Raw genomic sequence first — 27,220 nt, forward strand, 5'->3', positions numbered from 1 at the left:
CTGAACTGTTAGGCATCCAGCACAGGTGAGTGAATCTTAATGTGACGCTGCATCCAATCCAATCCTAAATTTGGGCCATTGAGACAATTCATTATCCAGAGCACAGTTACACTTTTTTAAAATCAGATTCCAAGTAAAAGCCCTAATTTGTCTGGTATAATAACTAAATGATGCCATCCTTCTGTAAAATGCAATACTACTAATGCTAGCTGTGATAAGAAAATTACCAATAATGTTTTTCAGATTCCCGCCCAGATTCTACTCTTCTGTGTTGTCGTCCAAGGAGGTAAATAGCAGCTGCTCCCTTTATTAACAGCGTGATAATAAGGAAGAGAACAGTACAGCATGTGGCGAATCACAATCACACAATTGCATCTGAGGTCAATTCAGTCACTAGACCCACCGTAGAATTATCTGCCACTCTAACTGAGCAGATCCCTAATTCATACAGGTAAACCACACAAAAGACACCAGCTGAAAATCCTTAATTTACTTATTTCTAAAAACACCATTGTGTAATCTGAAAGTAAGTCATAAAATTTGTAAAATATATTTTAATAGGAAATTAACTGATTTCCAGCAGAGTGCATGTAAATTTCAAAATCCATATAAAAATAAGGACATATGAGAATTCAGACCTAAAAGTAGAACACTTCAACACTAGGGTGCGATTCATAGCTAAGGTAAAACTTTTGTAGGAAGGGTAATACTAAATATTTTGTCGAATACCGAGACACAAAACATTCTTAAACTTACTGATGGGTTTGAAAGAAAAGATTTAGTTATCAATGTGAACATGTAGTAGTTATACTAAAAACCGTAGTCACCTATTAAATAATAGTCATAAAAATAAATATAAAAATTATTTTAGTAAGTACATTTATGCTGAAGCCAAGTCTCAGATATCAATTTCAAACTGCCAAACATAATAATCGACTATACAGCGAACACTCAAATATTTTAAAATCTGTACTAATTTCAACCATGTTCTTCTGCAGTAAACCGCCATCATGGGTGATGGGGAAATGGAGTGTTTTGGCCCGGCGTCCATTTACCTCCGGAAGCCAGAGAAAGAGAGGATTGAAGCCCAGAACAAACCCTTTGATGCCAAAACGGCCTATTTTGTGGCTGAACCAAAGGAGATGTACCTCAAAGGGGTTCTTCAAAGTAGAGAGGGGGGCAAAGCCACTGTGAAGACTTTGTGTGGGCAAGTAAGTACAACTGTGTACCTAACAGATTAATTACAGATCATTAGTACAAATTATTAAGATTTACATTTTAAAATATGTCCTACTTGAACTATGGTAATCACTACCAGTTTTGCAAGTAAAGCGATTCATGTATTCATTTTTATTTTAAAGGTCTATTGTGTGACTTTGCCTATATCTCGGGACAAATCTCTGTGTCTCCTTAAATCAGACCATTACAGTTAAGGAGGAGGACATTCACCCCATGAACCCGCCAAAGTACGATAAAATGGAGGACATGGCCATGATGACCCACCTCAATGAGCCCGCTGTGCTGTTCAACCTCAAAGAGCGTTACGCAGCCTGGATGATCTACGTGGGTATTTCTTTTAAATCGGTTTTATTGGTTTTTCTTCAAAATCGGTCCTTTCATATAAATAAGTACATGTATGAATAAATGTTTACTTGCTGTATTGCAGACATACTCTGGGCTGTTCTGTGTCACTGTAAACCCCTACAAGTGGCTCCCAGTGTACGATGCTGTTGTTGTGGGCGGCTACAGGGGCAAGAAGAGAATTGAAGCTCCTCCCCACATCTTCTCCATCTCTGACAATGCCTTTCAGTTCATGCACACAGGTATGAATAACCCAAAAAGAGAATCAAGTGATTTTTAGTATAATAAGGAGTCATTAGAAATTGGATATTTTACATGTACAGATTTGCTAGTTATGCAATGTGATTATTTAGGAGTGAAAACTATGCATGGATACAAAACATAAAACAACACATTTCCTAATTATTCTTGTAGATCGTGAGAACCAGTCAGTCTTGATTACGTAAGTATCTCAATGCTATCTAACCAAACTAAACAAAACTGAAAACAGGGCAGCTTGAAATCCAAAACATGCCTTATACCTGAGTCTATTTCCCATACTCACCCATAGTGGAGAATCCGGTGCAGGAAAGACTGTGAACACCAAACGTGTCATCCAGTACTTTGCCACAGTCGGCTCTTCAGACAAGAAAAAAGCTGAGCCTGTTCCTGGAAAAATGCAGGTGAGAGAGAAAAGCAAAGACTATGAATAAGGAACATATATACAGAAGCAAGAGTCTCAATGCTCCAGTGTCTCCTGTAGGGTTCCCTGGAAGATCAAATCGTTGCAGCGAACCCTCTGCTGGAGGCTTATGGTAATGCCAAGACTGTGAGGAATGACAACTCCTCTCGTTTTGTAAGTTATTTAATCTAATTTTTCCCGAAATTTCACTCACAGAATTAGCTGCAAAATGACCATTTTAAAATTTCAACACTTTCATTATATTACAGGGTAAATTCATCAGAATCCATTTTGGCCAAACAGGGAAACTGGCTTCTGCTGATATTGAAACTTGTAAGTTCTCATCTCCCAAATGATTTACTTCTATTTAATTCAGCACAAAATGATGAATTAACATAAATTAAACTCCTAATGACAGATTTGCTGGAAAAGTCAAGAGTTACTTTCCAGCTGTCAGCTGAGAGAAGCTACCACATCTTCTATCAACTTATGACAGGCCACAAACCAGAGCTGCTTGGTATGTACCCAGTGTCTGGGGTAACCTGGGGTTTTGTACCTGCAGTTTGCATCTGCAAATATTTTGTTCATCTTTACAGAGGCACTTCTGATTACCACCAATCCATACGACTACCCCATGATCAGTCAAGGGGAGATTACTGTTAAAAGTATCAATGACGTTGAAGAATTTATAGCCACAGATGTGAGTAAATGGTTAATGAACATCATGTTCTTCCAACCACACAAGTAACAACAGCAATCTGTCTCAGCAGTCTTGGAATTAAATTTATGTTTCTGTTCTGAATTATGCAGACTGCCATTGACATCTTGGGCTTTAATGCTGAGGAGAAACTGGGCATCTACAAACTGACTGGAGCAGTGATGCATCATGGGAACATGAAGTTCAAGCAGAAGCAGAGAGAGGAGCAGGCAGAACCTGATGGCACTGAGGGTAACTGATATGATACCCTCAGCCACAAAGTAATTTACCCATAGTTATAGATCATTAACCAAACATATTGTTCGTATTTCAGTGGCCGATAAAATCGCCTACCTCATGGGCCTGAACTCAGCTGACATGCTGAAGGCTCTGTGCTACCCCAGAGTGAAGGTCGGGAATGAGTTTGTGACCAAGGGGCAGACTGTACCTCAGGTAAGAAATGTAGAGTTTTCATTGTATGTACTCAGTAAATATTTAATAGGATTGGTATAATTTGCACTTACTACTGCTAAGATATTGGCACTACAAGAGTTAAATTTTATTTTAATTATATTATTAATAGTATATCTCATAGAAACGCTGCTCTTCTTTGTAAACAAGGTTAACAATGCTACTATGGTAATGTGTAAATACACCTATGAGAGTTTAGAGAAAAAATCTATTCTTTTTGCAATGATTAGGTGAACAATGCCGTTAGCGCCCTCTGCAAATCAGTCTACGAGAAAATGTTCTTGTGGATGGTGATTCGCATCAATGAGATGTTGGACACCAAGCAGCAGAGACAGTTCTTCATTGGTGTGCTGGACATCGCCGGCTTTGAAATCTTTGATGTGAGTTGATATTATTAGTGCTTGTACTACAATGACATTTCATTTATTATGATTTTACCTGTAATTTGAAGCATATAATAAAATGTACTGTTTCTCACATCAGTTCAACACATTGGAGCAGCTGTGTATCAACTTCACCAATGAGAAACTGCAACAGTTCTTCAACCATCACATGTTTGTGCTGGAACAAGAGGAGTACAAGAAAGAGGGGATTGAGTGGGAGTTCATTGACTTTGGTATGGACTTGGCTGCCTGCATTGAGCTTATTGAGAAGGTTTGTGACATAAACATTGTTCTTTGTGAATAGATTCCTCCCTTTTCTCCTCAGTAGGCATCAATAATCTGTTGTGTCTCCAACAGCCAATGGGCATCTTCTCCATCCTTGAAGAGGAGTGCATGTTCCCCAAGGCTACAGACACAAGCTTCAAAAACAAACTGTATGACCAGCATCTGGGCAAATGTAATGCATTCCAGAAGCCCAAGCCTGCCAAAGGCAAGGCTGAGGCCCACTTCTCCCTGGTGCACTATGCTGGCACTGTGGATTACAACATCGCCGGTTGGCTGGACAAGAACAAGGATCCTCTGAATGACTCTGTTGTGCAACTCTACCAGAAGTCTGCGCTGAAATTACTGGCCTTTTTGTATGCAGCTCATGGTGCAGGAGACGGTATTTACAATTTCAAACTTGTATATACACTGTAGAAAGGATTTAGATAACAGGAGCAGGAAGTCTGATAATCATAATGATATATGCATCAATAAATTAGATCATGATGAAAAACCTTTTGTATGTAAACAGAGGGTGGTGGCAAGAAGGGAGGCAAGAAGAAGGGTGGCTCCTTCCAGACTGTGTCTGCTCTGTTCAGGGTACAGTACATATTGTAATCAGTTACTGTCTGCAATATCTATATATGCCTCCATCTTATGTCAATGACACATCCTGTCATCCTACAGGAGAATCTGGGCAAGCTGATGACCAACCTGAGGAGCACTCACCCTCACTTTGTGCGCTGCCTGATTCCAAACGAATCAAAGACACCAGGTTTGTACAGCTCTGTGCATTATATCAACTGCTTAAGGAGTTTCGCTAGGTTCATTCTAATTTTATGTATAAATAATTTAATTTGATCTATCCTTTAGGTCTGATGGAGAACTTCCTGGTTATCCATCAGCTGAGGTGTAATGGTGTGCTGGAAGGTATCAGGATCTGCAGAAAGGGTTTCCCCAGCAGAATCCTCTATGGTGACTTCAAGCAGAGGTCATTCCACGCACTTCTCTTTCATGGATTATTCTATAAACAGAATAAATTTTCTAATGAAATATCATTGGTAAATAGATGTATAACTAATAACAGCTAAACATAAATCACAGATACAAAGTCCTGAATGCCAGTGTGATTCCGGAAGGACAGTTCATTGATAACAAGAAGGCTTCAGAGAAGCTCTTGGGTTCAATTGATGTCGACCACACTCAGTACAAGTTTGGCCACACCAAGGTAAAAGGCTGGAGATATCTGAGTCTGTTTCTAACACACATTGCAGGATTCATAATAACTGTTATTTACCTAATATCTGCTACATCTGTTACCAGGTGTTTTTCAAAGCTGGTCTGTTGGGTCAACTGGAGGAGATGCGAGATGAGAAACTGGCCTCTTTGGTCACCATGACTCAGGCCCTGTGCCGTGGGTACCTCATGAGACGGGAGTTCGTAAAGATGATGGAGAGGAGGTAAATTGTTAAATGCATTAGAATGTTTGCACCCTTAGTCTCGTGGTTTTCTTCTGGGTACTTTTTCTCTCACAGTCCAAACACATGCATATAGGTGAGTCTCTAAAATGTCTGCTGTGTGTGAATGTGTATGTAAAATTCCATGTTGAAATGCCCTTGTTTGGAGACCCCTTTGCTTACCAGCCTTAAGGTCCCCTGGGAAAGTGGGATAAGCCATAAGATGTATAGATGGATGGATATGTAACAACATTCTGCATTGAGTAGCATGAACATTTTAAATTCAGTTTAATTTAATTACAAAGTGTGATTTTGAACTAGATATGGATAATCTGTACAAAGTGGGCAGACTGCCTAAGTTCTCTTGTGCTCTTGTTTCAGAGAGTCCATTTACAGCATCCAGTACAACATCCGCTCATTCATGAATGTGAAAACCTGGCCATGGATGAAAGTGTACTTCAAGATCAAGCCACTCCTGAAGAGTGCAGAGGCTGAGAAGGAAATGGCCAACATGAAGGAAGAGTTTGGGAAAACCAAAGAAGACCTGGCAAAAGCATTGGCCAAGAAGAAGGAGCTGGAGGAGAAAATGGTTGCCCTGCTGCAGGAGAAGAATGACCTGCAGTTACAAGTGCAATCAGTATGTAAATAATCTGACTGTGTGATAGAGATATGAAAATACTCTAACAATAATGACTGGTAAAAACTGTTTAGTAAAGAGTAATTTTGATTGTAGAACTTGAAAAAATGACTCATTTTTACGTTTAGGAAACTGAAAATCTCTCAGATGCAGAGGAGAGGTGTGAGGGTCTCATCAAAAGTAAAATCCAGCTTGAAGCAAAACTCAAAGAGACAAATGAGAGGCTGGAGGATGAGGAGGAAATCAATGCAGAGTTGACTGCCAAGAAAAGGAAACTGGAGGATGAGTGCTCTGAGCTGAAGAAGGACATTGATGACTTGGAGCTGACCTTGGCTAAAGTGGAGAAGGAGAAACATGCCACAGAAAACAAGGTTAATGTTAAATCATTAAGAAAATGACACATTTGACTATTTCCTTAACTCTTTGTAACCAAGTATGGAATGCTTTCCTCTCAGGTTAAAAACCTGACTGAGGAGATGGCCACTCAGGATGAGAGCCTTGCCAAGTTGACCAAAGAGAAGAAAGCCCTCCAAGAATCACACCAGCAGACCCTGGATGATCTCCAAGCAGAAGAAGACAAAGTCAATACTCTGACCAAAGCCAAGACCAAGCTTGAACAACAAGTGGATGATGTAAGGAGATAATTAAGTGTTTTATGCCTCTCAATACCAAAAAAAATATGTTTCAGGTCAATAACTTGATTTTATCTGTAGCTTGAAGGCTCTTTGGAACAAGAGAAAAAGCTACGCATGGATCTTGAGAGAGCCAAGAGAAAGCTTGAGGGAGACCTGAAACTTGCCCAGGAATCTATAATGGACCTGGAGAATGATAAGCAGCAGTCAGAGGAGAAGATAAAGAAGTAAGAACATTGCTAAAATAAAACTACAAGAAATCCTCAATCCATAGTTTTTCCCCAAGTTTAAAACTCATACTAATTACTGAGAATGCGTGATTGCTGTCCACAGGAAGGACTTTGAGACTAGCCAGCTTCTGAGCAAAATTGAGGATGAACAGTCACTGGGTGCTCAGCTTCAGAAGAAGATTAAAGAGCTCCAGGTAACCTCTAATTCAAATGAACAATGTGGAGCAATCTAGTAGTATAACTAACACACTCTTATGTATTTCAGGCTCGTATTGAGGAACTGGAGGAAGAAATTGAGGCTGAACGTGCTGCCAGGGCCAAGGTTGAGAAACAGAGGGCTGATCTGTCCAGGGAACTTGAGGAGATCAGTGAGAGGCTTGAGGAAGCTGGTGGTGCAACCTCAGCTCAAATTGAGATGAACAAGAAGCGTGAGGCTGAGTTCCAGAAGCTGCGCCGTGATCTTGAAGAGTCCACCCTGCAGCATGAGGCTACAGCTTCTGCCCTCCGTAAGAAGCAGGCTGACAGTGTAGCAGAGCTGGGAGAACAAATCGACAACCTTCAACGTGTCAAGCAGAAGCTGGAGAAGGAGAAGAGTGAATACAAAATGGAAATTGATGACCTGACCAGCAACATGGAGGCCGTTGCAAAATCAAAGGTACGAGGAAACTAGGATGTTTGAGGCAATTAACCCTCTGGAGTAGACGGCATCATCGGTGATGGCGCGTATTTTTCTCATGAGTTCATAACTCGCTGAAATCGTATTGTAGAAATGTGAAAAAAACGCTGACTAAATTCTGTTTTTTTTTTTTTTCAAAACGACAATTGTTGGAAATATTTTAGTTTTTAAAATTAGGTTAAACTGGCAAAAAATGAAACCATGTCATCTTCCTTTGTTTTACCTGCATCAGGGCGTGTAGTGCCGCCCTCACCTGAAGATCGCTATTCGCATTATAAATAGCGTAATTTCTGCTCATTCAAATCACATTCGCATGGTAATTTGATGAACAGCACAACGGTGAAACGTGATCCAGATACATCTCCATCAGCACTATAAAAGGGGGGAGAGGATGTAGCCAGGTGTGAATGGCTCATGCATACATATGAAAGTTGCTACATATTCAATGAATGGAGCCCAGAAATAGTGACACTTATTTATTTATCCAACTGAATGTTGCAACTACACCATTTAGTCCTCTTCATGTAGCCAAGACTTTGGTGATCAGATATCTGGGATCAAAACAAACTTCCACCATTGCTTACTATGTACTTTTGTAATGTTTCTGAAAGTGTTCCAAACTGCATTTTGCAATGTCTATACTTTGATGTCAAATTACAAACTTCACATAAATCTGGCATATTTACAAAGTACTCTAAGATTACGATTAGTTTATTGCCAGATCAAATATATAACAAATTATTTATTTGCCATGAATTAAGTTTATGATACTGAATGAAATGTGTGCCCATGCCCCAGTCAGTGGAAGTGTGTTCCCTACCCCTCGACCTCAGAAGGATAAAGCTGATTTGTGGACATCATGCATTTTTAATAATAAAAAAAAAAATCCCATAGGCCAACCTGGAGAAAATGTGCCGCACCCTTGAAGATCAACTAAGTGAACTCAAGTCAAAGAATGATGAAAATGTTCGCCAGCTAAATGACATGAGTGCACAGAGAGCAAGACTCCAGACTGAGAATGGTAGGTAAAATACAGACATCGTTTAAGCAATAAATATCAAGAGAAATGCAACATAAATATTATGATTTTGCTTCATTTGTATATTTAGGTGAATTTGGTCGGCAGCTTGAGGAGAAAGAAGCTCTTGTTTCCCAGCTGACTAGAGGTAAACAGGCCTACACACAGCAGATTGAGGAGCTCAAGAGGCATACAGAAGAGGAAGTCAAGGTAACTACAACTGTAGCTCTTAAGTTTAGCAATAAGCAAGACAAGTAAAAGGTATCCCTTCATATTAATATTGATTGAAAAGCCATCATGATTAATCAATTAAACTCGATTATTAAAAGGCATCGATTCAAAATTTCTTTCTCAGTTACTCAGAAATATAGTAGAATGAAGACAGCGCAGAGCAGGAGGGTCCAAATAAAGAGCGAAAGCATCAGTTGTGTGGAAGCATTTCATATAAAAACTCAATGATGCTATGCGATACAGAATATTACCATAAACCTGAAGATGAATCTCTTTTCCTGGCCAGTTCTTGTTTCCCTTGTTCCACTTCACTCATGGTTGTTTAATTTCTCATAAACGTACGACATGGTCCATGACTGAGTACAACAACAAGGACGAGAATAATTATGATTACATGCAGGGTGCATATAACAAGCAGTGTCGCAAAACATTAGACTGATTTTCCTTTTTAACATCTACTACATCATTTTCACAGGAAACCATGATTAAATTTGCAAAGTTTGCTAAGTTTTGTTTCTAGTGATTGAGATTTTTTTTTGTGCAACTTATACATGGTTTGAACCCAGCAGACTACTGCAGTCATTGCTATGCAACAATTACGTAAGCATGAAATGCCAATTCAATATTTTAACATTGTGCTTTGTGCAAACCTTATTGAGGTTTCTCACACAGTGCCACTATGGGTACTTGGTGTAATCATCAGATTATTCACTAGATATTTGGTATAATTGATAGTGACGGCCCAAGAAACAATGTATTCATACTGTTTTTTTTCTTAATTTTTTTCCATTTTAAGGCCAAGAACGCTCTGGCCCACGCTGTGCAATCAGCCCGCCATGACTGTGACCTCCTCAGAGAGCAATATGAGGAGGAGCAGGAGGCCAAGGCTGAACTGCAGCGTGGAATGTCCAAGGCCAACAGTGAGGTGGCTCAGTGGAGGACCAAATATGAGACTGATGCCATCCAGCGTACTGAGGAGCTTGAGGAGGCCAAGTAACCACACTGATTCTACATCTTCACTTAACTCCATAAATTTATGTAAAAGTCATTTCAGTGAAACAAAAATTTGACTCTCCGCAGGAAAAAGCTTGCTCAGCGTCTACAGGATGCAGAGGAATCTATTGAGGCCGTCAATGCCAAATGTGCTTCTCTGGAGAAGACCAAACAGAGACTGCAGGGTGAGGTGGAGGACCTCATGATCGATGTAGAGAGGGCAAACTCTTTGGCTGCTAATCTGGATAAGAAGCAGAGAAACTTTGACAAGGTAAACAAATATATCGAGAGAATTCCCTGCCAGTTTGCCAGCATAAACAAGAAGGAGAAATTTACTTCTAATGCTAACTACCTGCCTTCAACTTCATTTTGTGTTCAATATTTTCTAGGTCCTGGCAGAATGGAAACAGAAGTATGAGGAAAGTCAGGCAGAGCTGGAAGGGGCTCAGAAAGAGGCCCGTTCTCTCAGCACTGAACTGTTCAAGATGAAGAACTCCTATGAGGAAACTCTGGACCACCTGGAGACCATGAAGAGAGAGAACAAGAACCTGCAGCGTATGTTTCCACACTGATTTTAATAGACACAAACTCCATGAAAATTAGATTAATTATACCCTATTACTGAAGCTTATTAATTAGATTAATTTTCTTCCATAATAATATCTATTCGTTTACTCTTCAGAGGAGATCTCAGACCTGACTGAACAAATCGGTGAGACTGGAAAGACCATCCATGAGCTTGAGAAGGCCAAGAAGACAGTAGAGACAGAAAAGACAGAAATCCAGACTGCTCTAGAGGAAGCTGAGGTAATCGGACCGTAAAGTTGGGGGAGAAATTAGGACTATTAGGATGATTCCTAGGGCCCCTGACTGACCAGGGCCCTGAAAATATAAAAAAATAATTGGATTGGTCTGGGTTGGGGGACCAATACGACAAGCTTTCATGAGGCACAAAATCTCTGTCACACCCATAAAAAATAAGAATATAAGAAGATATAAGATAATTTTACAAACAAGAGGAGGCCATTCAGCCCATCAAGCTCATTTGGGAGAATTCAGATTTTAGCTTGTAAAATCTTATCTTACTCTGACTAAAAGGAACCCAAGGTTTTAGCTCTTGCAACACTAACATGACAACTATTCCGTACTCTAACTGCACACTGTATACTGTAAAGAAGTGCTTTATCAGTAGTACCACAAAATAACAAAAAAAAATGCTGGGGTACATGAGGTATTACATATATTTTTCATCATTTACTTTCACAGGGCACCCTGGAGCATGAGGAGTCCAAGATCCTACGTGTCCAGCTGGAGCTCAACCAGGTCAAGGGTGAAATTGACAGGAAGCTGGCTGAGAAAGATGAGGAGATGGAGCAGATCAAGAGGAACAGCCAGAGGGTCATTGATTCCATGCAGAGCACTTTGGATGCAGAAGTCAGGAGCAGAAATGATGCCCTTAGGGTCAAGAAGAAGATGGAGGGAGACCTCAATGAAATGGAGATTCAGCTCAGCCATGCCAATCGTCAGGCTGCTGAGTCCCAGAAACAACTGAGAAATGTCCAGGGACAGCTTAAGGTATGTATACAGTTATCTTGACAATAAAAGGGAAGAGTGTATCTCTCAGTAAGAAGATAATGGAAGTCATGTTATTCTACAGGATGCCCAACTGCACCTTGATGAAGCCATAAGGGGACAGGAGGACATGAAGGAGCAGGTTTCCATGGTGGAGCGCAGGAACACTCTGATGCTGGCTGAGACTGAGGAGCTGAGGGCTGCTCTGGAGCAGACAGAGAGAGGCCGCAAAGTGGCCGAGCAGGAGCTGGTCGATGCCAGTGAGCGTGTTGGACTGCTGCACTCCCAGGTATGTTGAATACATCAGACGTTATGTATGGTCACTATGGAGTCATTGTTATAATTAAGTTGTGTATGGTATAATGAAAATACATCAATGTCCTTCAGAACACCAGTCTGATTAACACCAAGAAGAAGCTTGAAGGTGACCTTGTTCAGGTCCAGGGTGAGGTGGACGATGCCATTCAGGAAGCCAGAAATGCAGAGGAGAAGGCCAAGAAGGCCATTACTGATGTGAGTCACGTATTAAAAGAAAAATTACTTTGAGACCATAAAACAGTACAATATGCAGATCCAGCATCATTTGTGTAAACAACAATTGCGGCTTAACCATTCAGGCTGCCATGATGGCAGAGGAGCTGAAGAAGGAGCAGGACACCAGCGCCCACCTGGAGAGGATGAAGAAGAACCTCGAGGTCACAGTGAAGGACCTACAGCACCGTCTGGATGAGGCTGAGAGCCTGGCCATGAAGGGTGGAAAGAAACAGCTCCAGAAACTGGAAGCCAGGGTGAGCAATACAATTGATAAACTGTGTTTATGAGAAGACTACTAACCTCTTATTATTTGGTAACTTTGAAGTGAAATGGAGAAAGAAATTGATGGACTTACGTTGTAGATATTTTGTACATTATTGGCATATTACTGCTTTACCATTTGACAAATATTTGAGAAAGCCACAGGAAAAAAATCTCAAATTCTACATTTAAGGTACGTGAGCTGGAATCTGAGGTTGAAGCTGAACAGAGACGTGGAGCCGATGCTGTTAAAGGTGTCCGGAAATACGAGAGGAGGGTCAAGGAGCTTACCTACCAGGTAGATTTTTATATATGTTTGTTTAAACCTTTATATAAATTTTTACAGAAACATGGCAGACAGTACAGTGAGGACTGCAGGTATCTAATAATCTATACTTTCTGTAGACTGAGGAGGACAAGAAGAATGTGAACAGACTGCAGGATCTGGTGGACAAGCTGCAGCTGAAAGTGAAGTCCTACAAGAGACAGGCTGAGGAAGCTGTAAGTATCATTTTCTATATAAGATGCTAATTTCCTCATTCCAAAGCTGAGCCATAATATGGTTTCCACAAAATTTGCATGAAAGTCATTCTGATCATTATGAAGTCCTGCCAAGCCGATCCTTCTGTTTTGAGCCACATATATTCCGTATCTGTCTTACTTCTCATTTCTACCCTTCTGTGATTCACTACAGCTGCCTTTTTTTGTGCTCCCTCGTTAGTCCCTGTTATAAGTGCGTCCCAGTCCTGTACTCCCCAGTCCTAACATTGAAGTTGCTATCTCTGTTAGTTTAGTTGTGAGTCCTAGTTTTGAGCTTCCCTGCGTTTTCCCATATTTTGATTTAGAATAAACCCACTTTGTTTTTGCTCTGATCCCTGTTCCCATGTCCACTGTCCCGTCCAACACAACACTGATCATCTGTTGAAATATTATGACTGTATTACTTGCATCCTGAACTGAGACATTATCTCTAAAATGTTTTTTATTTTGAGTCTTTAAAGAGTAGAATTTATTTCAACTTCAGCTTGTTAGTTTTTTCTTATCCAGACTGTCTTAAAAGATAAAAAGTTTAAATTTGTATAATTATATTTAAAAGGAAAGCTGACTCACTGATGAGGTCTTTGACTGCTGTACAGGAGGAGCAGGCCAACACTCACCTGTCCAGGTTCAGGAAGGTGCAGCATGAGATGGAGGAAGCCCAGGAGCGTGCCGACATCGCTGAGTCTCAGGTCAACAAGCTGAGAGCCAAGAGCCGTGAAGCTGGAAAGGTACAAAAAGTTCCAGTCATGCCTATCACACTGCACTCTATGGTTAAGGATGTCAGGTATAAGGCAGCGTACGTCCCACATGGATATCCGTCTGCCACACTGACTCTCAGCAATTTAGAGACTCCAATCCACCTGACAGCTGGACCCACACAGACACTGGGAGGACCTATAAACTTCATACACACAGTCATGGGGGGGATTTAAACCCAGGAGGCGGGAGGCTACAGTGCTCATCGACTGTGCTAGCTCCACATACTCTATACCATTATAATATTGAATGTATTAGAGAGGTATTTACCAGAGATTTTTAATGTTTACTGCATAATAAACTGTATTAGTATAACTGTGAAAACAGGAAAGAATCTAAAGCATTCTAACTGATTGTCTTATTTCTTTAAAGGGCAAGGAGGCCGAATGAGGGATGAAAACAGCCTGAGACAAAGTAACAAGAAACCATATAATATGACTTTCTTGTAAACTGTCTTTCTGCAAAAAAATTGTCAATAAAGTTCATGTCTGCAAAAAACCTGGTAATTTTTTTCATTAATATGTCTACTGATCACTTTTAAAACACTGAAACCGATCATTAATTCTTTTTAGAACTTGAAGCACTCTTGGACCATTTTAAAGGCAACTAAAATTCTTATGCCATTGTGTTCATTAAATTTTTCATCTAAAATTTAACAAGAGACCACATTTCCACTAGCACTGAAAACAGTGTGACAAATTGTCATGGGAAATGGCTTTGGTATCATACATACATATTTTGCTGTAGACTGGAAGATATTTTAAAATGCAAGAAATTACAGTGTATAACAGGTCAGTTATCTGCATCGTCAGAACAATTTGCCATTCTCAAGCTTCACTACTCTTATGTCCCTGCACGCGCAAAACAGAGTAAAATAAATGAATAAAATGTTCATCATGAAACTACATTGTTACACCCACAATGGTGGGACTGAGCACCAGCAGGCAATTGTCAGCTAATCACTCTGTGTCATAAAGCTGTCAAAGTTCTAGTCTCATTGCGAAGTATTGTTGCCTTTGTTTTAATGTGCCATACAGAACAATTTTCTGTCCATTGTTTTCCCCGATCGCCCTGCCTGCTGTGTTCAGCCCTGCTGTTCCGCCTGCCCTGCCTGTCTCGCCTGTTCCATCCACCTGCCTTCTCCTGCCTGCCCTACCGTCCTGCTCCATCCTGCCCTGCTCCTCCATCTGCTTCGTGTCCCCCTTCCCATCGTCGTCTTGTCCCATCACTCCACGTAGGACTGACCTTCCTGGACACCGACCCCTTGCCTACCCCACGACCACGACTTCGGATTCTCCCTTTGACCCTGCTTGTTTCTAATTTGATCATTAAGCCAGTTGGGCACTGCATTACGGGGTCTGTCTCCTCTGTCGTGACCGTACACCACAGACATTGCTTCAGTATTATTTTAATCCTGATGTAAATGTATTTCATGTAGACGTTTCCAAATGATTATAATACCGAAAATGTTATAACTAAAATAATGCTTGATTTTATATGATCAATAAATATCCATGCATGACTTTGACAAGTTATCGAAGACAACTGATATCAATAAAAAATGCTATTTACGTTTTTTTTGTATGAATTTTTATGCATAAAAAGTAAGACTTTGAACAGGGAAAAAATAAAATGAAGAAATTAAATGTTTAGATTTATAATACGTTGACAATCGTGAAACAGATCATGCACAAATATATGCGTAGGGCATTTTTTTCCAATCACGTTAAACAGATCAACTTCACTTTGAAAACTCGTGAAATGGATGAAGAACGTGTTTCCCTGTTGTCTGCAGATGCGTCCACACAACTGGAAGGGGTCTGAAAGCAGCAGGGCCTGAGAAAGGTGGCTGCAGCCATATATTATTGCTTTTTTGCATGTGTTTTGCAGCACGAGCGCGTACAGAGGATGGATTCTCATACATGCACATGGTTCTTATGTGCGCGGGTTTTGAGACTAAACGCCGTATCCTGTATCCAATTCATTTCAATTTGTATAGCGCATTTAAGCATTACATTGCCTCAAAGCACTTTACATTATTCATGCCCAATCCCTACATTTGCAACATACAGCAAGCCAGAGGCGATAAGGGCAAGGAAAAACGTAGCAGGAAAAAATCTTAAGAGGAACCAGACTCAAAGGAGGAGTCCTCCTAGGGTCTGTAACTGAATCGATTAACTTTGTTAGCAAATACAATGCTGGGCTTATTGTACCATGGGAAATGTACTTTGCTTCAATAATACTGTAAAAAGAAAAAAAGCAATACCGAATGGGGAAATAAGTTGCACCAACTAAACATTGTATTCGCTGCGTACCTTAAGGCCCGCTATCCTGCTAGCATAGGCCACACTTTAACTCATTCATGCATAGTGTCCACTGTAGTGGATATCCATTTAAATTTGATTATCTTCTATATGACTTGGTTTTAAAACAAAAGTCCTGCTAGACCTCTTTATGGGATTACCCTCATATGGGCATGAGTGTGAAAGCTAAAGGCAACAACAATTCCTGCATGAAACTAGTCTGGAAAGACAAGACGGCGGATGCCTGCAGGCCAGGATGCAGCACTGCTGGGATTTGGCCACTGCTTCTATAAACGAAGTTTTCTGCAGGTAAGAAAACTATGGACAATCTGGAACGTCTATAGAACACTATGCATGTTTATTAATAACAATGTTTTGCTTAGATATGCGGTAAATTACGATTAGACATGTGCGCACTACAGTGGACTTCATGCATGTGTGAAGTCGATTTTGTGCAGCAGGGAATCCACGTGGTGTCATGATTCATAAAATGATCCCCAAATCACCAAAATTCATCAGAAAGAACTGATTGTAAAAAAAAAAACACGATTTCAGGGGCGTTTAAGCAGATAAAATAAATTTACTTAAAGCTGCACAACACCCGCTAGCTTACTCTGTGTTAAATTAGTCTCAAAACCCGAACCATGCGTTCGTATATGCGTCCGTGAGCAGAGAACCCATACTCTGTTGGAGCTCATTTCTGGACAACACCCACTTGCTCGGTGTTAAATTTGTCTCAAAACATGAACCACTAGCGCATATGAATATTAAAAATGATTGCATTATTAAAAATGGGATCTCTGGAAAAAACAGGATTTTAGTGTTTTATGGAGAATTATAAAAGCGTTGTGAATCGTGTCGGCTTGGGCAGCTTCCATAGGCTTTCAATGTTTTTTTTCTCTTGACGCGGCCGGTGTTACGGGAAATTCAGTTCCCCCATGTTCCCCTATGTTGTGCACTGATTTGATACCATGACGTCACCCACCACTTTAATTGTTTTTATACGGTTTACCTGTCGTGTTATTGTCTTTCTTCATTTCTTTAATGTCTTCCTTAATGTCTTTAATGTGCTGAGGGAAACTAGCCATTTACGCAGAAACATCGCCTGTCTTTCCAATATTTGTGCATTGTTTAAAGGTAACTGAATTGCTGGTAATAGGTGTTTGCTTGCAAAATGAAGAAAACGAAAGTACTGTTTGTAGGGCACCATGAATAGTATGCATGACAATCGATGTAATATTGTTTATTCTAATTCTGACTTAATTGTAGGCCAACATTGCATTTATCTACATTTAGCAACAGCTGACAGTGATATCTTTGTACCCACTAAAACAATCCAGTTCTACTATAACCTCATGATGCATGGTTTCCTATGCTAACACACAGATCAGAAATTACAGGACGGCAAACTGGTGATACAAATCTGTTAACATGGAAATGCGTCCTTTTAGTACATTTGTGTATAGATAGGAAAGGGGAAGATTATTACCTTAAGACTTGAATATCTGGGTCCTCCTGCTAAAACAGACATGCAGCAACTCTGGACATCAGAACTGATAGCAACAATTTATAAGAATTTAATCATGTCACTGAATGACTTCTAGTTGTCCCCTAACCCTCACTGTCTATGGAAGTATGACAGATTCAAAGACATGCTTAGAAACTATTGCTATCAGCTCTGAGGTTCAGAGTTGCTGCATGTCTGCTTCAGCAGGGGGAACTAAATATCCTGAATTTCAGGAAATAATGTTTCCCTCTCATATCTGGGCAAAGATGCATGTGAGATGGCTGAGTCATTCAGATACATAACTACGTGTGCCCACATGTGTTGTGTGTCTGGTTTAGCAGGGTAATTCAGCTACGCATTTCCATGTTAACAGATTTGTATCACCAATTTTGCGTCCCGTAATTTATGATCTGTGTGTTAGCATAGGAAACCATGCATCACGATGTTTTAACACTCTGTAGTCGGCGGCATCGTCGGCCATGCCACGAATTTTTCTCATGTATTTCAATTCATAACTCGCTGAAATCTTATTGTAGAAAGATAAAAAAAAAAAAAAAAAACGCTGACTAAATCCGTAATCTGTCTTCTTTTCAAAACGTCAACTGTCGGAAGTATTAAAGTTTTTAAAATTAGGTTAAATCGGCAAAAAATAAACCATGTCACCTTACTTTGTTTTACCTGCATCGGGGGTGTGTAGTGCCGCCCTCACCTGAAGATCGCTTTTCACATTATAAATAGTCGCATGTCCGCGGTTGTCATAGTTGGGATTAGGGTATTTCCTATAGAATTGAATGAACAGTCCACACAAATATATGAATACAAACACCTTTGCGTGTATATCTGTGTGTGTGTATTCTGGCTATGCGTGCACGTGTGTGTGTGTATGCGTTCTCGTTATACATGTATGCGGGCTAAGCCTGTATGCCTGCAATCAGAAGGTCGCCGGTTCAAGCCCAGCGTCAGCATGTCTGCAGTTCCGTGAGCAAGGCCCTGGGTGTATATATACACATACATGTATAGCTCCCTGGGTGCCCCAACAGGTGGCTGCTCTTCCTGGACAACTTACTCTACAAAGAGCAAGTTGAGGGAAGCATCAAAAAGACAACTTCCCCAAGGGTTCAATAAAGTATCGATTAGCATTATTATATATCCTCACTCTGTGTGCATGTATTGTCGCTATGTGTGTGCACATGTGTGTGCATGTATTCTCGCTATGCGTGTACGTGTGTGTGTATTCTCGCTCGGTTGTATAGGTTTCTTCCCGCAGTCCAAAGCCGCTTGCAATGTGTGATTGTGCATGCATTATGCATCCTGGATTGCACTGGCATACCATCAGGGATGTCCCTTCCTCTGTACCCTCTACTGCCTGGTAAAGGCACCAGGATCCCCGAAGTCCTGACTAAGAAGATGGAAAAAGGATGCATGCCTGGATGGATATTTGGGGTTAATTTGTTAATTGATAAAATCTGAAAACCAAAGCACATACAGCAAGGACATAGAATCATATTAAAGAACTGCATTAGTCATAGTAACATTACACAATCATTCCACAACAATCAAAAACACAAATGTAGTTCATTTTCTATTTCAAAGAAATTTCAGCCAAAAAGGTCACTTACTTTTCAGCATGATATTCCTCGAAACCCAACATCTAAGCGACCCGAGCTTCCACACTGCCGTATATCAAAGTAGGTTTGATACAAATTCACAATAAACATCACAACACAGTGACAGAGGTCCTTTGACAACCAAGCTGATCAAGCAGCTATATTTGTATTTTGTCCTAATAAGAACACACAGCTGTGAGTAGGATATCAGGTGTGACATTTTATGGGGTATATGACCTGATCCCACTTTGTCACATGTGTAATCACTCCAGAATTTTTAATACTCCCCCGTCTTCATTTGCCCGTATCATATCACCAGTCTGAAGGAAAACCGTCCCACCAGAGGACAAATCCAATAACAGGATTGTTTAACCAGATCCCTTGTTGCCATATATACTTGCCTGAAAGAATGAGGTCATGCTGCAGTGCTACTTCTGAAGTACAAATGATAAAGTTTTCCCATCTGGTTTATAGAAAGTAAAGCAATGCTATGCTTCTTGAAATTCCCCTTAAAGACTGAATTTAAGAATTAGATCTCAGTAAGGCAATTTATAATTTGCCATTATTTTGATTCTGTATAATGAATAATCATTTCAAATATCTTTGCAGTATTAATAGTAGTTTGACGGTAACAGTGATATTCATATTGACTTATATGGCTGACATGTTTCTCTAAAGCTCTAGCTTGCAGGTCAGTGAAAATACCGAGTGCTGGCAGCTATAAACAAACAGTATCAATGCAGGGACTTTGACACAAGCAATGACTAATAACTGCAATATATCTCATAAGCAATATATTTTATGAGAGAAATAGATTATAAAAATATTAAATATGTGTAAAAACACATCAAAACTGGATGAATTTGTGAGTCTCCACACATTTTCTGACGTGATGATAAAGGAAAAATATAAGTGAAAGTGTTTAGAAGGCAAAGGAAATACAATTTAAATTACTTAGATTCGACAACCTCAGTTGTGGTGTAACAAACCTATTTTTCATTATTCAACATGGTTATTCACCAAATAAAAAAAAACTGGTGTGAATGCTGTGCTGTTTTTATTGTTCGATTTACATAATTATATAGATAATTATATAGGCAGAAAATTTGTGATAAATGCAGAACGCATTAGAACGTATGTGGCATTAGGCTCTGCTCTGCCTGTGCCAAAGCTGCTAATAAGATTCTCAGAATCAAGAGAAGATATGCATATCTGTAAAGTTCAAGATATTATAATATATGATTTATATAATTATTGCAAAAATATATTGACAGGAATAGTTAAATGAGCAAACAAAACTCCGGTAAAAATTCTAACAATTTACAAAGAGGAACTGTAAAAGGATCAGAGACACACAGATATTATTTAATCCATATTTAATCCACTATTTTTTTAATACAAAAATCAAAACAGGCAACTTCCTTATAATAAAACCCTTATGTTTATGAGCTAAAAATAATTTCTCTTCTCTTCGTACAGCAGTAAGGATAGCAGTTAGTGTGTGAAAACACATGCCCAAATACAGCAGGAACCTTCTGCTGAGCAACCACTCATGTCTCTATAAAAGCAGCAGCTCCAGAATCTTCTCTGAACTGTTAGGCATCCAGCACAGGTGAGTGAATCTTAATGTGATGCTGCATCCAATCCAATCCTAAATTTGGGCCATTGAGACAATTCATTATCCAGAGCACAGTTACACTTTTTTAAAATCAGATTCCAAGTAAAAGCCCTAATTTGTCTGGTATAATAACTAAATGATGCCATCCTTCTGTAAAATGCAATACTACTAATGCTAGCTGTGATAAGAAAATTACCAATAATGTTTTTCAGATTCCCGCCCAGATTCTACTCTTCTGTGTTGTCGTCCAAGGAGGTAAATAGCAGCTGCTCCCTTTATTAACAGCGTGATAATAAGGAAGAGAACAGTACAGCATGTGGCGAATCACAATCACACAATTGCATCTGAGGACAATTCAGTCACTAGACCCACCGTAGAATTATCTGCCACTATAACTGAGCAGATCCCTAATCCATACAGGTAAACCACACAAAAGACACCAGCTGAAAATCCTTAATTTACTTATTTCTAAAAACACCATTGTCGAACCTGAAAGTAAGTCATAAAATTCGTAAAATATATTTTAATAGGAAATTAACTGATTTCCAGCAGAGTGCATATACATTTCAAAATCCATATAAAAACTACAAGAAGTAGCTGAAAACAATTATGAGAATTTAGGCCTAAAGTAGAACACGTCAGCACTAGGGTGCGATTTATAACTAAGGTAAGACGTTTATAGGAGGGGTAATACTAAATATTTTGTCTAATGCCGAGAGATAAAATAATCTTAAACATACTGATGGGTTTGAAAGACAAGATCTAGTTATCAATGTGAACATGCAATAGATAAGTAGTTATACTACAAACAGTAGTCACCTATTAAATAGTAGTCATAAAAACAAATATAAAAAATATTTTAGTAAATACAGTTATCCTGAAGCTAAGTGTCAGATATCCATTTCAAACATAATCATTGAGTATACAGCGAACACTCAAATAATTTAAAATCTGTACTAATTTCGACCATCTTCTTCTACAGTAAACCGCCACCATGGGTGATGGGGAAATGGAGTGTTTTGGTCCGGCGGCCATTTACCTCCGGAAGCCAGAGAAAGAGAGGATTGAGGCCCAGAGCAAACCCTTTGATGCCAAAACATCCTATTTTGTGGCTGAACCAAAGGAGATGTACCTCAAAGGGGTTCTTCAAAGTAGAGAGGGGGGCAAAGCCACTGTGAAGACTTTGTGTGGGCAAGTAAGTGCAACTGTGTACCTAACAGATTACTTATAGACCATTAGTACAAATTATTAAGCTTTACATTTTAAAATGTCTTATTTGAATTATGCTCATGGTAATCACTACCAGTGTTGTACATAACATAATTAATTCAATTTTATTTGAAAGGTCTGTAACTTTGCCTACATTTCGGAACAAATCTCTGTGTCTTCTTAAACCAGACCATTACAGTTAAGGAGGATGACATTCACCCCATGAACCCTCCAAAGTACGATAAAATTGAGGACATGGCCATGATGACCCACCTCAATGAGCCCGCTGTGCTGTACAACCTCAAAGAGCGTTACGCAGCCTGGATGATCTACGTGGGTTTTTCCATTAAATATGTTTTATGTGTCCTTTCATATAAAGAAGTACATGTATGAATAAATATTTACTTGCTGTATTGCAGACATACTCCGGGCTGTTCTGTGTCACTGTGAACCCCTACAAGTGGCTCCCAGTGTACGATGCTGTTGTTGTGGGCGGCTACAGGGGCAAGAAGAGAATTGAAGCTCCTCCCCACATCTTCTCCATCTCTGACAATGCCTTTCAGTTCATGCACACAGGTATGAATAACCCAAAAAGAGAATCAAGTGATTTTTAGTATAATAAGGAGTCATTAGAAATTGGATATTTTACATGTACAGATTTTCTAGTTATGCAATGTGATTATTTAGGGGTGAAAACTATGCATTGTTACAAAACATAAAACAACACATTTCCTAATTATTCTTGTAGATCGTGAGAACCAGTCAGTCTTGATTACGTAAGTATATCAATGCCATCTAACCTAAAACAAAGAACAGCTTGAAATCCAAAACATGCCTTATACCTGAGTCTATTTACCAAACTCACCCATAGTGGAGAATCCGGTGCAGGAAAGACTGTGAACACCAAACGTGTCATCCAGTACTTTGCCACAGTTGGTGCTTCAGACAAGAAAAAAGCTGAGCCTGTTCCTGGAAAAATGCAGGTGAGAGAGAAAAGCAAGGACTATGAATAAGGAACATACATACAGAAGCAAGAGTCTTAATGCTCCAGTGTCTCCTGTAGGGTTCCCTGGAAGATCAAATCGTTGCAGCGAACCCTCTGCTGGAGGCTTATGGTAATGCCAAGACTGTGAGGAATGACAACTCCTCTCGTTTTGTAAGTTATTTAATCTAATTTTTCCTGAAATTTCACTCCCAGAATTAGCTGCAAAATGACTTTTTAAAAATTTCAATACTTTCATTGCATCCCAGGGTAAATTCATCAGAATCCATTTTGGGCAAACAGGGAAACTGGCTTCAGCTGATATTGAAACTTGTAAGTTCTCATCTCCCAAATGATTTACTTCAATTTAATTCAGCACAAAATGTGAAATTAACATAAATTAAACTCCTAATGACAGATTTGCTGGAAAAGTCAAGAGTCACTTTCCAGCTGTCAGCTGAGAGAAGCTACCACATCTTCTATCAACTTATGACAGGCCACAAACCAGAGCTGCTTGGTATGTACCCAGTGTCTGGGGTAAACTGGGGTTTTGTACCTGCAGATTACATCTGTGAATGTTTTCTTCATCTTTACAGAGGCACTTCTGATCACCACCAATCCATACGACTACCCCATGATCAGTCAAGGGGAGATTGCTGTTAAAAGTATCAATGACGTTGAAGAATTTATAGCTACAGATGTGAGTAAATGGTTAATGAACATCATGTTCTTCCAACCACACAATAATAAGAGCAATCTGTCTTAGCATTCTTGGAATTAAAATCATGTTTCTGTTCTGAATTATGCAGACTGCCATTGACATCTTGGGCTTTAATGCTGAGGAGAAAATAGGCATCTACAAACTGACTGGAGCAGTGATGCATCATGGGAACATGAAGTTCAAGCAGAAGCAGAGAGAGGAGCAGGCAGAACCTGATGGCACTGAAGGTAACTGATATGATAACCTCAACCACAAAATAATTTACCCAATGATATAGATCATTAACCAAACATATTGTTCGTATTTCAGTGGCCGATAAAATCGCCTACCTCATGGGCCTGAACTCAGCTGACATGCTGAAGGCTCTGTGCTACCCCAGAGTGAAGGTCGGGAATGAGTTTGTGACCAAAGGGCAGACTGTACCTCAGGTAAGGAATGCAGAGTTTACATTGTATATACTCGTTGAATATTTAATAGGTTTGGTATAATTTGCACCTTCTACTGCAAAAAAAATGACACTAGCTGGGTTAAATGTCATTTTAATTGCATTGTTAATATTAAATTTCATTTAAAAAAACTGTTGAAAACGAGATTATCTGCTACTATGGCAGTGTATAAATCCATTTCTGAGAGTTTAGAAAAAATACATATTCTTTTTACTATAATTAGGTGAACAATTCCGTTAGCGCCCTCTGCAAATCAGTCTACGAGAAAATGTTCTTGTGGATGGTGATTCGCATCAATGAGATGTTGGACACCAAGCAGCAGAGACAGTTCTTCATTGGTGTGCTGGACATCGCCGGCTTTGAAATCTTTGATGTGAGTTGATATTATTAGTGCTTATACTACAATGACATTTCATTTATTATGATTTTACCTGTAATTTGAAGCATATAATAAAATGTACTGTTTCTCACATCAGTTCAACACATTGGAGCAGCTGTGTATCAACTTCACCAATGAGAAACTGCAACAGTTCTTCAACCATCACATGTTTGTGCTGGAACAAGAGGAGTACAAGAAAGAGGGGATTGAGTGGGAGTTCATTGACTTTGGTATGGACTTGGCTGCCTGCATTGAGCTTATTGAGAAGGTATGTGACATAAACATTGTTCTTTGTGAATAGAGTCCTCCCTTTTCTCCTCAGTAGGCATCAATAATCTGTTGTGTCTCCAACAGCCAATGGGCATCTTCTCCATCCTTGAAGAGGAGTGCATGTTCCCCAAGGCTACAGACACAAGCTTCAAAAACAAGCTGTATGACCAGCATCTGGGCAAATGTAATGCATTTCAGAAGCCCAAGCCTGCCAAAGGCAAGGCTGAGGCCCACTTCTCCCTGGTGCACTATGCTGGCACTGTGGATTACAACATCGCCGGCTGGCTGGACAAGAACAAGGATCCTCTGAATGACTCTGTTGTGCAACTCTACCAGAAGTCTGCGCTGAAATTACTGGCCTTTTTGTATGCATCACATGGTGCAGGAGACGGTATTTACAATTTAAAATTTGTATATATACTGTAGAAAGGATTTAGATAACAGGAGCAGGAAGACTGAAAATCATAATGATATATGCATCAATAAATTAGATCATGATGAAAAACCTTTTATATGTAAACAGAGGGTGGTGGCAAGAAGGGAGGCAAGAAGAAGGGTGGCTCCTTCCAGACTGTGTCTGCTCTGTTCAGGGTACAGTACATATTGTAATCAGTTACTGTCTGCAATATCTATATATGCCTCCATCTTATGTCAATGATACATCCTGTCATCCTACAGGAGAATCTGGGCAAGCTGATGACCAACCTGAGGAGCACTCACCCTCACTTTGTGCGCTGCCTGATTCCAAACGAATCAAAGACACCAGGTTTGACCAGCACTGCACATTACATTACCGGTGGCCTGGTGCCTAATACTAAATCACAGCCATGGGGTACAACCGCGTGACTTAGAGTATGTTATTGCTTTTATACAATGGTTCATTGAGTAACATTTAGTAGGTAACAGTAATAAGCCACAACAGATAATACTTTGATGGATTATTTATGTCAGCATTTACAGGCCACCACAAAAAAGGTTCCCACTAGTCAGCTGTTGCCAATCCACACAAACATTCTAGCACAACACAGCTCACTCACTTACAACGACTTTGCATCATTTAAGTTTTAAGTTTAAGTAACGTTGTTTAGATACACCTCTAAATCGGAGTGATACATCGGATGTGAAATGTCCAAGGATGGTTATACTCTGATAACAGCACTTACAGAACACCTCTTGTTCAATCAGATTTGTTGGCAGATTTGTTGTGAACTGTTGTATAGTCTGATTTTATGTATAATTCCTTTTATTGCATTTGTCCTCCAGGTCTGATGGAGAACTTCCTGGTTATCCATCAGCTGAGGTGTAACGGTGTGCTGGAAGGTATCAGGATCTGCAGAAAGGGTTTCCCCAGCAGAATCCTCTATGGTGACTTCAAGCAGAGGTCATTCCACACACTTCTCTTTCATGGATTATTATATAAAGAGAATAGCTTTTCTAATTAAATGTCATTTGTAAAAAGAGGTATAACTAATAACAGCTAAATATAAATCATAGATACAAAGTCCTGAATGCCAGTGTGATTCCGGAAGGACAGTTCATTGATAACAAGAAGGCTTCAGAGAAGCTCTTGGGTTCAATTGATGTCGACCACACTCAGTACAAGTTTGGCCACACCAAGGTAAAAGGCTGAAGATATCTGTGTTATACTATTTCTAACACACATTGCAGGATTCATAATCCTGTTATTTACCTAATATCTACTACATCGGTTGCCAGGTGTTCTTTAAAGCTGGTCTGTTGGGTCAACTGGAGGAGATGCGAGATGAGAAACTGGCTACTTTGGTCACCATGACTCAGGCCCTGTGCCGTGGATACCTCATGAGACGGGAGTTTGTAAAAATGATGGAGAGGAGGTAAATTATTAAATGCATTAGAATGTTTGCACCCTGAGTTTCTAGGTTTTCTTCTGGGTACTTTTTCTCTCACAGTCCAAACACATGCATACAGAATAGTCTCTAAAATGTCTGCTGCGTGTGACTGCGTATGTGAATTTCCATGTTGATGTGGCCTTTTATGGAGTTGCATCCCATTCTGGGTGTACCTCAGCCATGTGCCCCATGCTTATCAGCCTCAAGGTTCCCCGGGAAACCCTGGCCGGGAAAAGCCATAAAACGATGCATAGATGGATGGATATGTAGCAAAATGCTGCACTGAGTAGTTGCTAGTTATTTCAGCAATTATTACGATGTGTCTTTTTGAACTAGATATGGATAATCTGTAAAAATTGGGCAGACTGCCTAAGTTCTCCTGTGATCTTGTTTCAGAGAGTCCATTTACAGCATCCAGTACAACATTCGCTCATTCATGAATGTGAAAACCTGGCCATGGATGAAAGTGTACTTCAAGATCAAGCCACTCCTGAAGAGCGCAGAAGCTGAGAAGGAAATGGCCAACATGAAGGAGGAGTTTGGGAAAACCAAAGAAGACCTGGCAAAAGCACTGGCCAAGAAGAAGGAGCTAGAGGAGAAAATGGTTGCCCTGCTGCAGGAGAAGAATGACCTGCAGTTACAAGTGCAATCAGTATGTAAATCATCTGATTTTGTGATAGAGATATAAAAATACTCTAACCATAATGACTGGTAAA

General features: G+C 39.8%; 2 protein-coding genes and 2 long non-coding RNA genes across 5 annotated transcripts in view; 2 read left to right on the forward strand and 2 right to left on the reverse strand.

Annotated features, from left to right (window-relative positions):
- On the forward strand, window positions 1–14,092 carry LOC125747553 (myosin heavy chain, fast skeletal muscle-like). The gene is made up of 41 exons (XM_049022903.1): window positions 1–25; window positions 244–286; window positions 999–1,211; window positions 1,420–1,563; window positions 1,667–1,823; window positions 1,996–2,023; window positions 2,132–2,243; window positions 2,324–2,416; window positions 2,512–2,575; window positions 2,661–2,759; window positions 2,839–2,942; window positions 3,053–3,191; window positions 3,274–3,392; window positions 3,641–3,790; window positions 3,894–4,064; window positions 4,151–4,457; window positions 4,590–4,657; window positions 4,745–4,832; window positions 4,931–5,048; window positions 5,162–5,285; window positions 5,381–5,517; window positions 5,896–6,151; window positions 6,280–6,522; window positions 6,607–6,783; window positions 6,865–7,010; window positions 7,117–7,207; window positions 7,279–7,668; window positions 8,584–8,710; window positions 8,799–8,917; window positions 9,735–9,931; window positions 10,019–10,202; window positions 10,321–10,486; window positions 10,614–10,738; window positions 11,198–11,506; window positions 11,589–11,792; window positions 11,891–12,016; window positions 12,121–12,291; window positions 12,492–12,596; window positions 12,704–12,799; window positions 13,435–13,566; window positions 13,967–14,092. Exons 3-41 carry the CDS (start codon window positions 1,011–1,013, stop codon window positions 13,982–13,984), a joined length of 5,805 nt encoding a protein of 1,934 aa, XP_048878860.1. The 5' UTR covers window positions 1–25; window positions 244–286; window positions 999–1,010; the 3' UTR covers window positions 13,985–14,092.
- Window positions 244–27,220, forward strand: part of LOC125747555 (myosin heavy chain, fast skeletal muscle-like) — a 34,036-nt gene continuing 7,059 nt past the window's right edge. Inside the window, exons 1-21 of one of the 2 annotated variants that reach the window (XM_049022905.1) lie at window positions 244–286; window positions 21,612–21,824; window positions 22,028–22,171; window positions 22,258–22,414; window positions 22,587–22,614; window positions 22,710–22,821; window positions 22,902–22,994; window positions 23,090–23,153; window positions 23,239–23,337; window positions 23,417–23,520; window positions 23,630–23,768; window positions 23,851–23,969; window positions 24,211–24,360; window positions 24,464–24,634; window positions 24,721–25,027; window positions 25,160–25,227; window positions 25,315–25,402; window positions 25,900–26,017; window positions 26,131–26,254; window positions 26,353–26,489; window positions 26,901–27,156. In XM_049022905.1, the coding sequence (XP_048878862.1) occupies window positions 21,624–21,824; window positions 22,028–22,171; window positions 22,258–22,414; window positions 22,587–22,614; window positions 22,710–22,821; window positions 22,902–22,994; window positions 23,090–23,153; window positions 23,239–23,337; window positions 23,417–23,520; window positions 23,630–23,768; window positions 23,851–23,969; window positions 24,211–24,360; window positions 24,464–24,634; window positions 24,721–25,027; window positions 25,160–25,227; window positions 25,315–25,402; window positions 25,900–26,017; window positions 26,131–26,254; window positions 26,353–26,489; window positions 26,901–27,156 (2,679 nt within the window). In that variant the 5' untranslated portion in view covers window positions 244–286; window positions 21,612–21,623. Of the gene's footprint in view, window positions 287–20,841; window positions 20,885–21,611; window positions 21,825–22,027; window positions 22,172–22,257; window positions 22,415–22,586; window positions 22,615–22,709; window positions 22,822–22,901; window positions 22,995–23,089; window positions 23,154–23,238; window positions 23,338–23,416; window positions 23,521–23,629; window positions 23,769–23,850; window positions 23,970–24,210; window positions 24,361–24,463; window positions 24,635–24,720; window positions 25,028–25,159; window positions 25,228–25,314; window positions 25,403–25,899; window positions 26,018–26,130; window positions 26,255–26,352; window positions 26,490–26,900; window positions 27,157–27,220 lie in introns of those variants that run through there. The other variant, XM_049022904.1, reaches the window with a different exon arrangement.
- Window positions 5,957–27,157, reverse strand: LOC125747563 (uncharacterized). Its single transcript, XR_007399330.1, has 2 exons — window positions 27,064–27,157; window positions 5,957–6,058 (listed from the first exon to the last, which is right to left on the reverse strand). It is a non-coding gene; the product is annotated as an uncharacterized LOC125747563 (long non-coding RNA).
- Window positions 20,387–22,335, reverse strand: LOC125747565 (uncharacterized). The gene is made up of 3 exons (XR_007399332.1): window positions 22,244–22,335; window positions 20,826–20,902; window positions 20,387–20,662 (listed from the first exon to the last, which is right to left on the reverse strand). It is a non-coding gene; the product is annotated as an uncharacterized LOC125747565 (long non-coding RNA).

This window comes from Brienomyrus brachyistius, chromosome 8, assembly GCF_023856365.1.
Source record: "Brienomyrus brachyistius isolate T26 chromosome 8, BBRACH_0.4, whole genome shotgun sequence".
NCBI lineage: Eukaryota > Metazoa > Chordata > Actinopteri > Osteoglossiformes > Mormyridae > Brienomyrus > Brienomyrus brachyistius.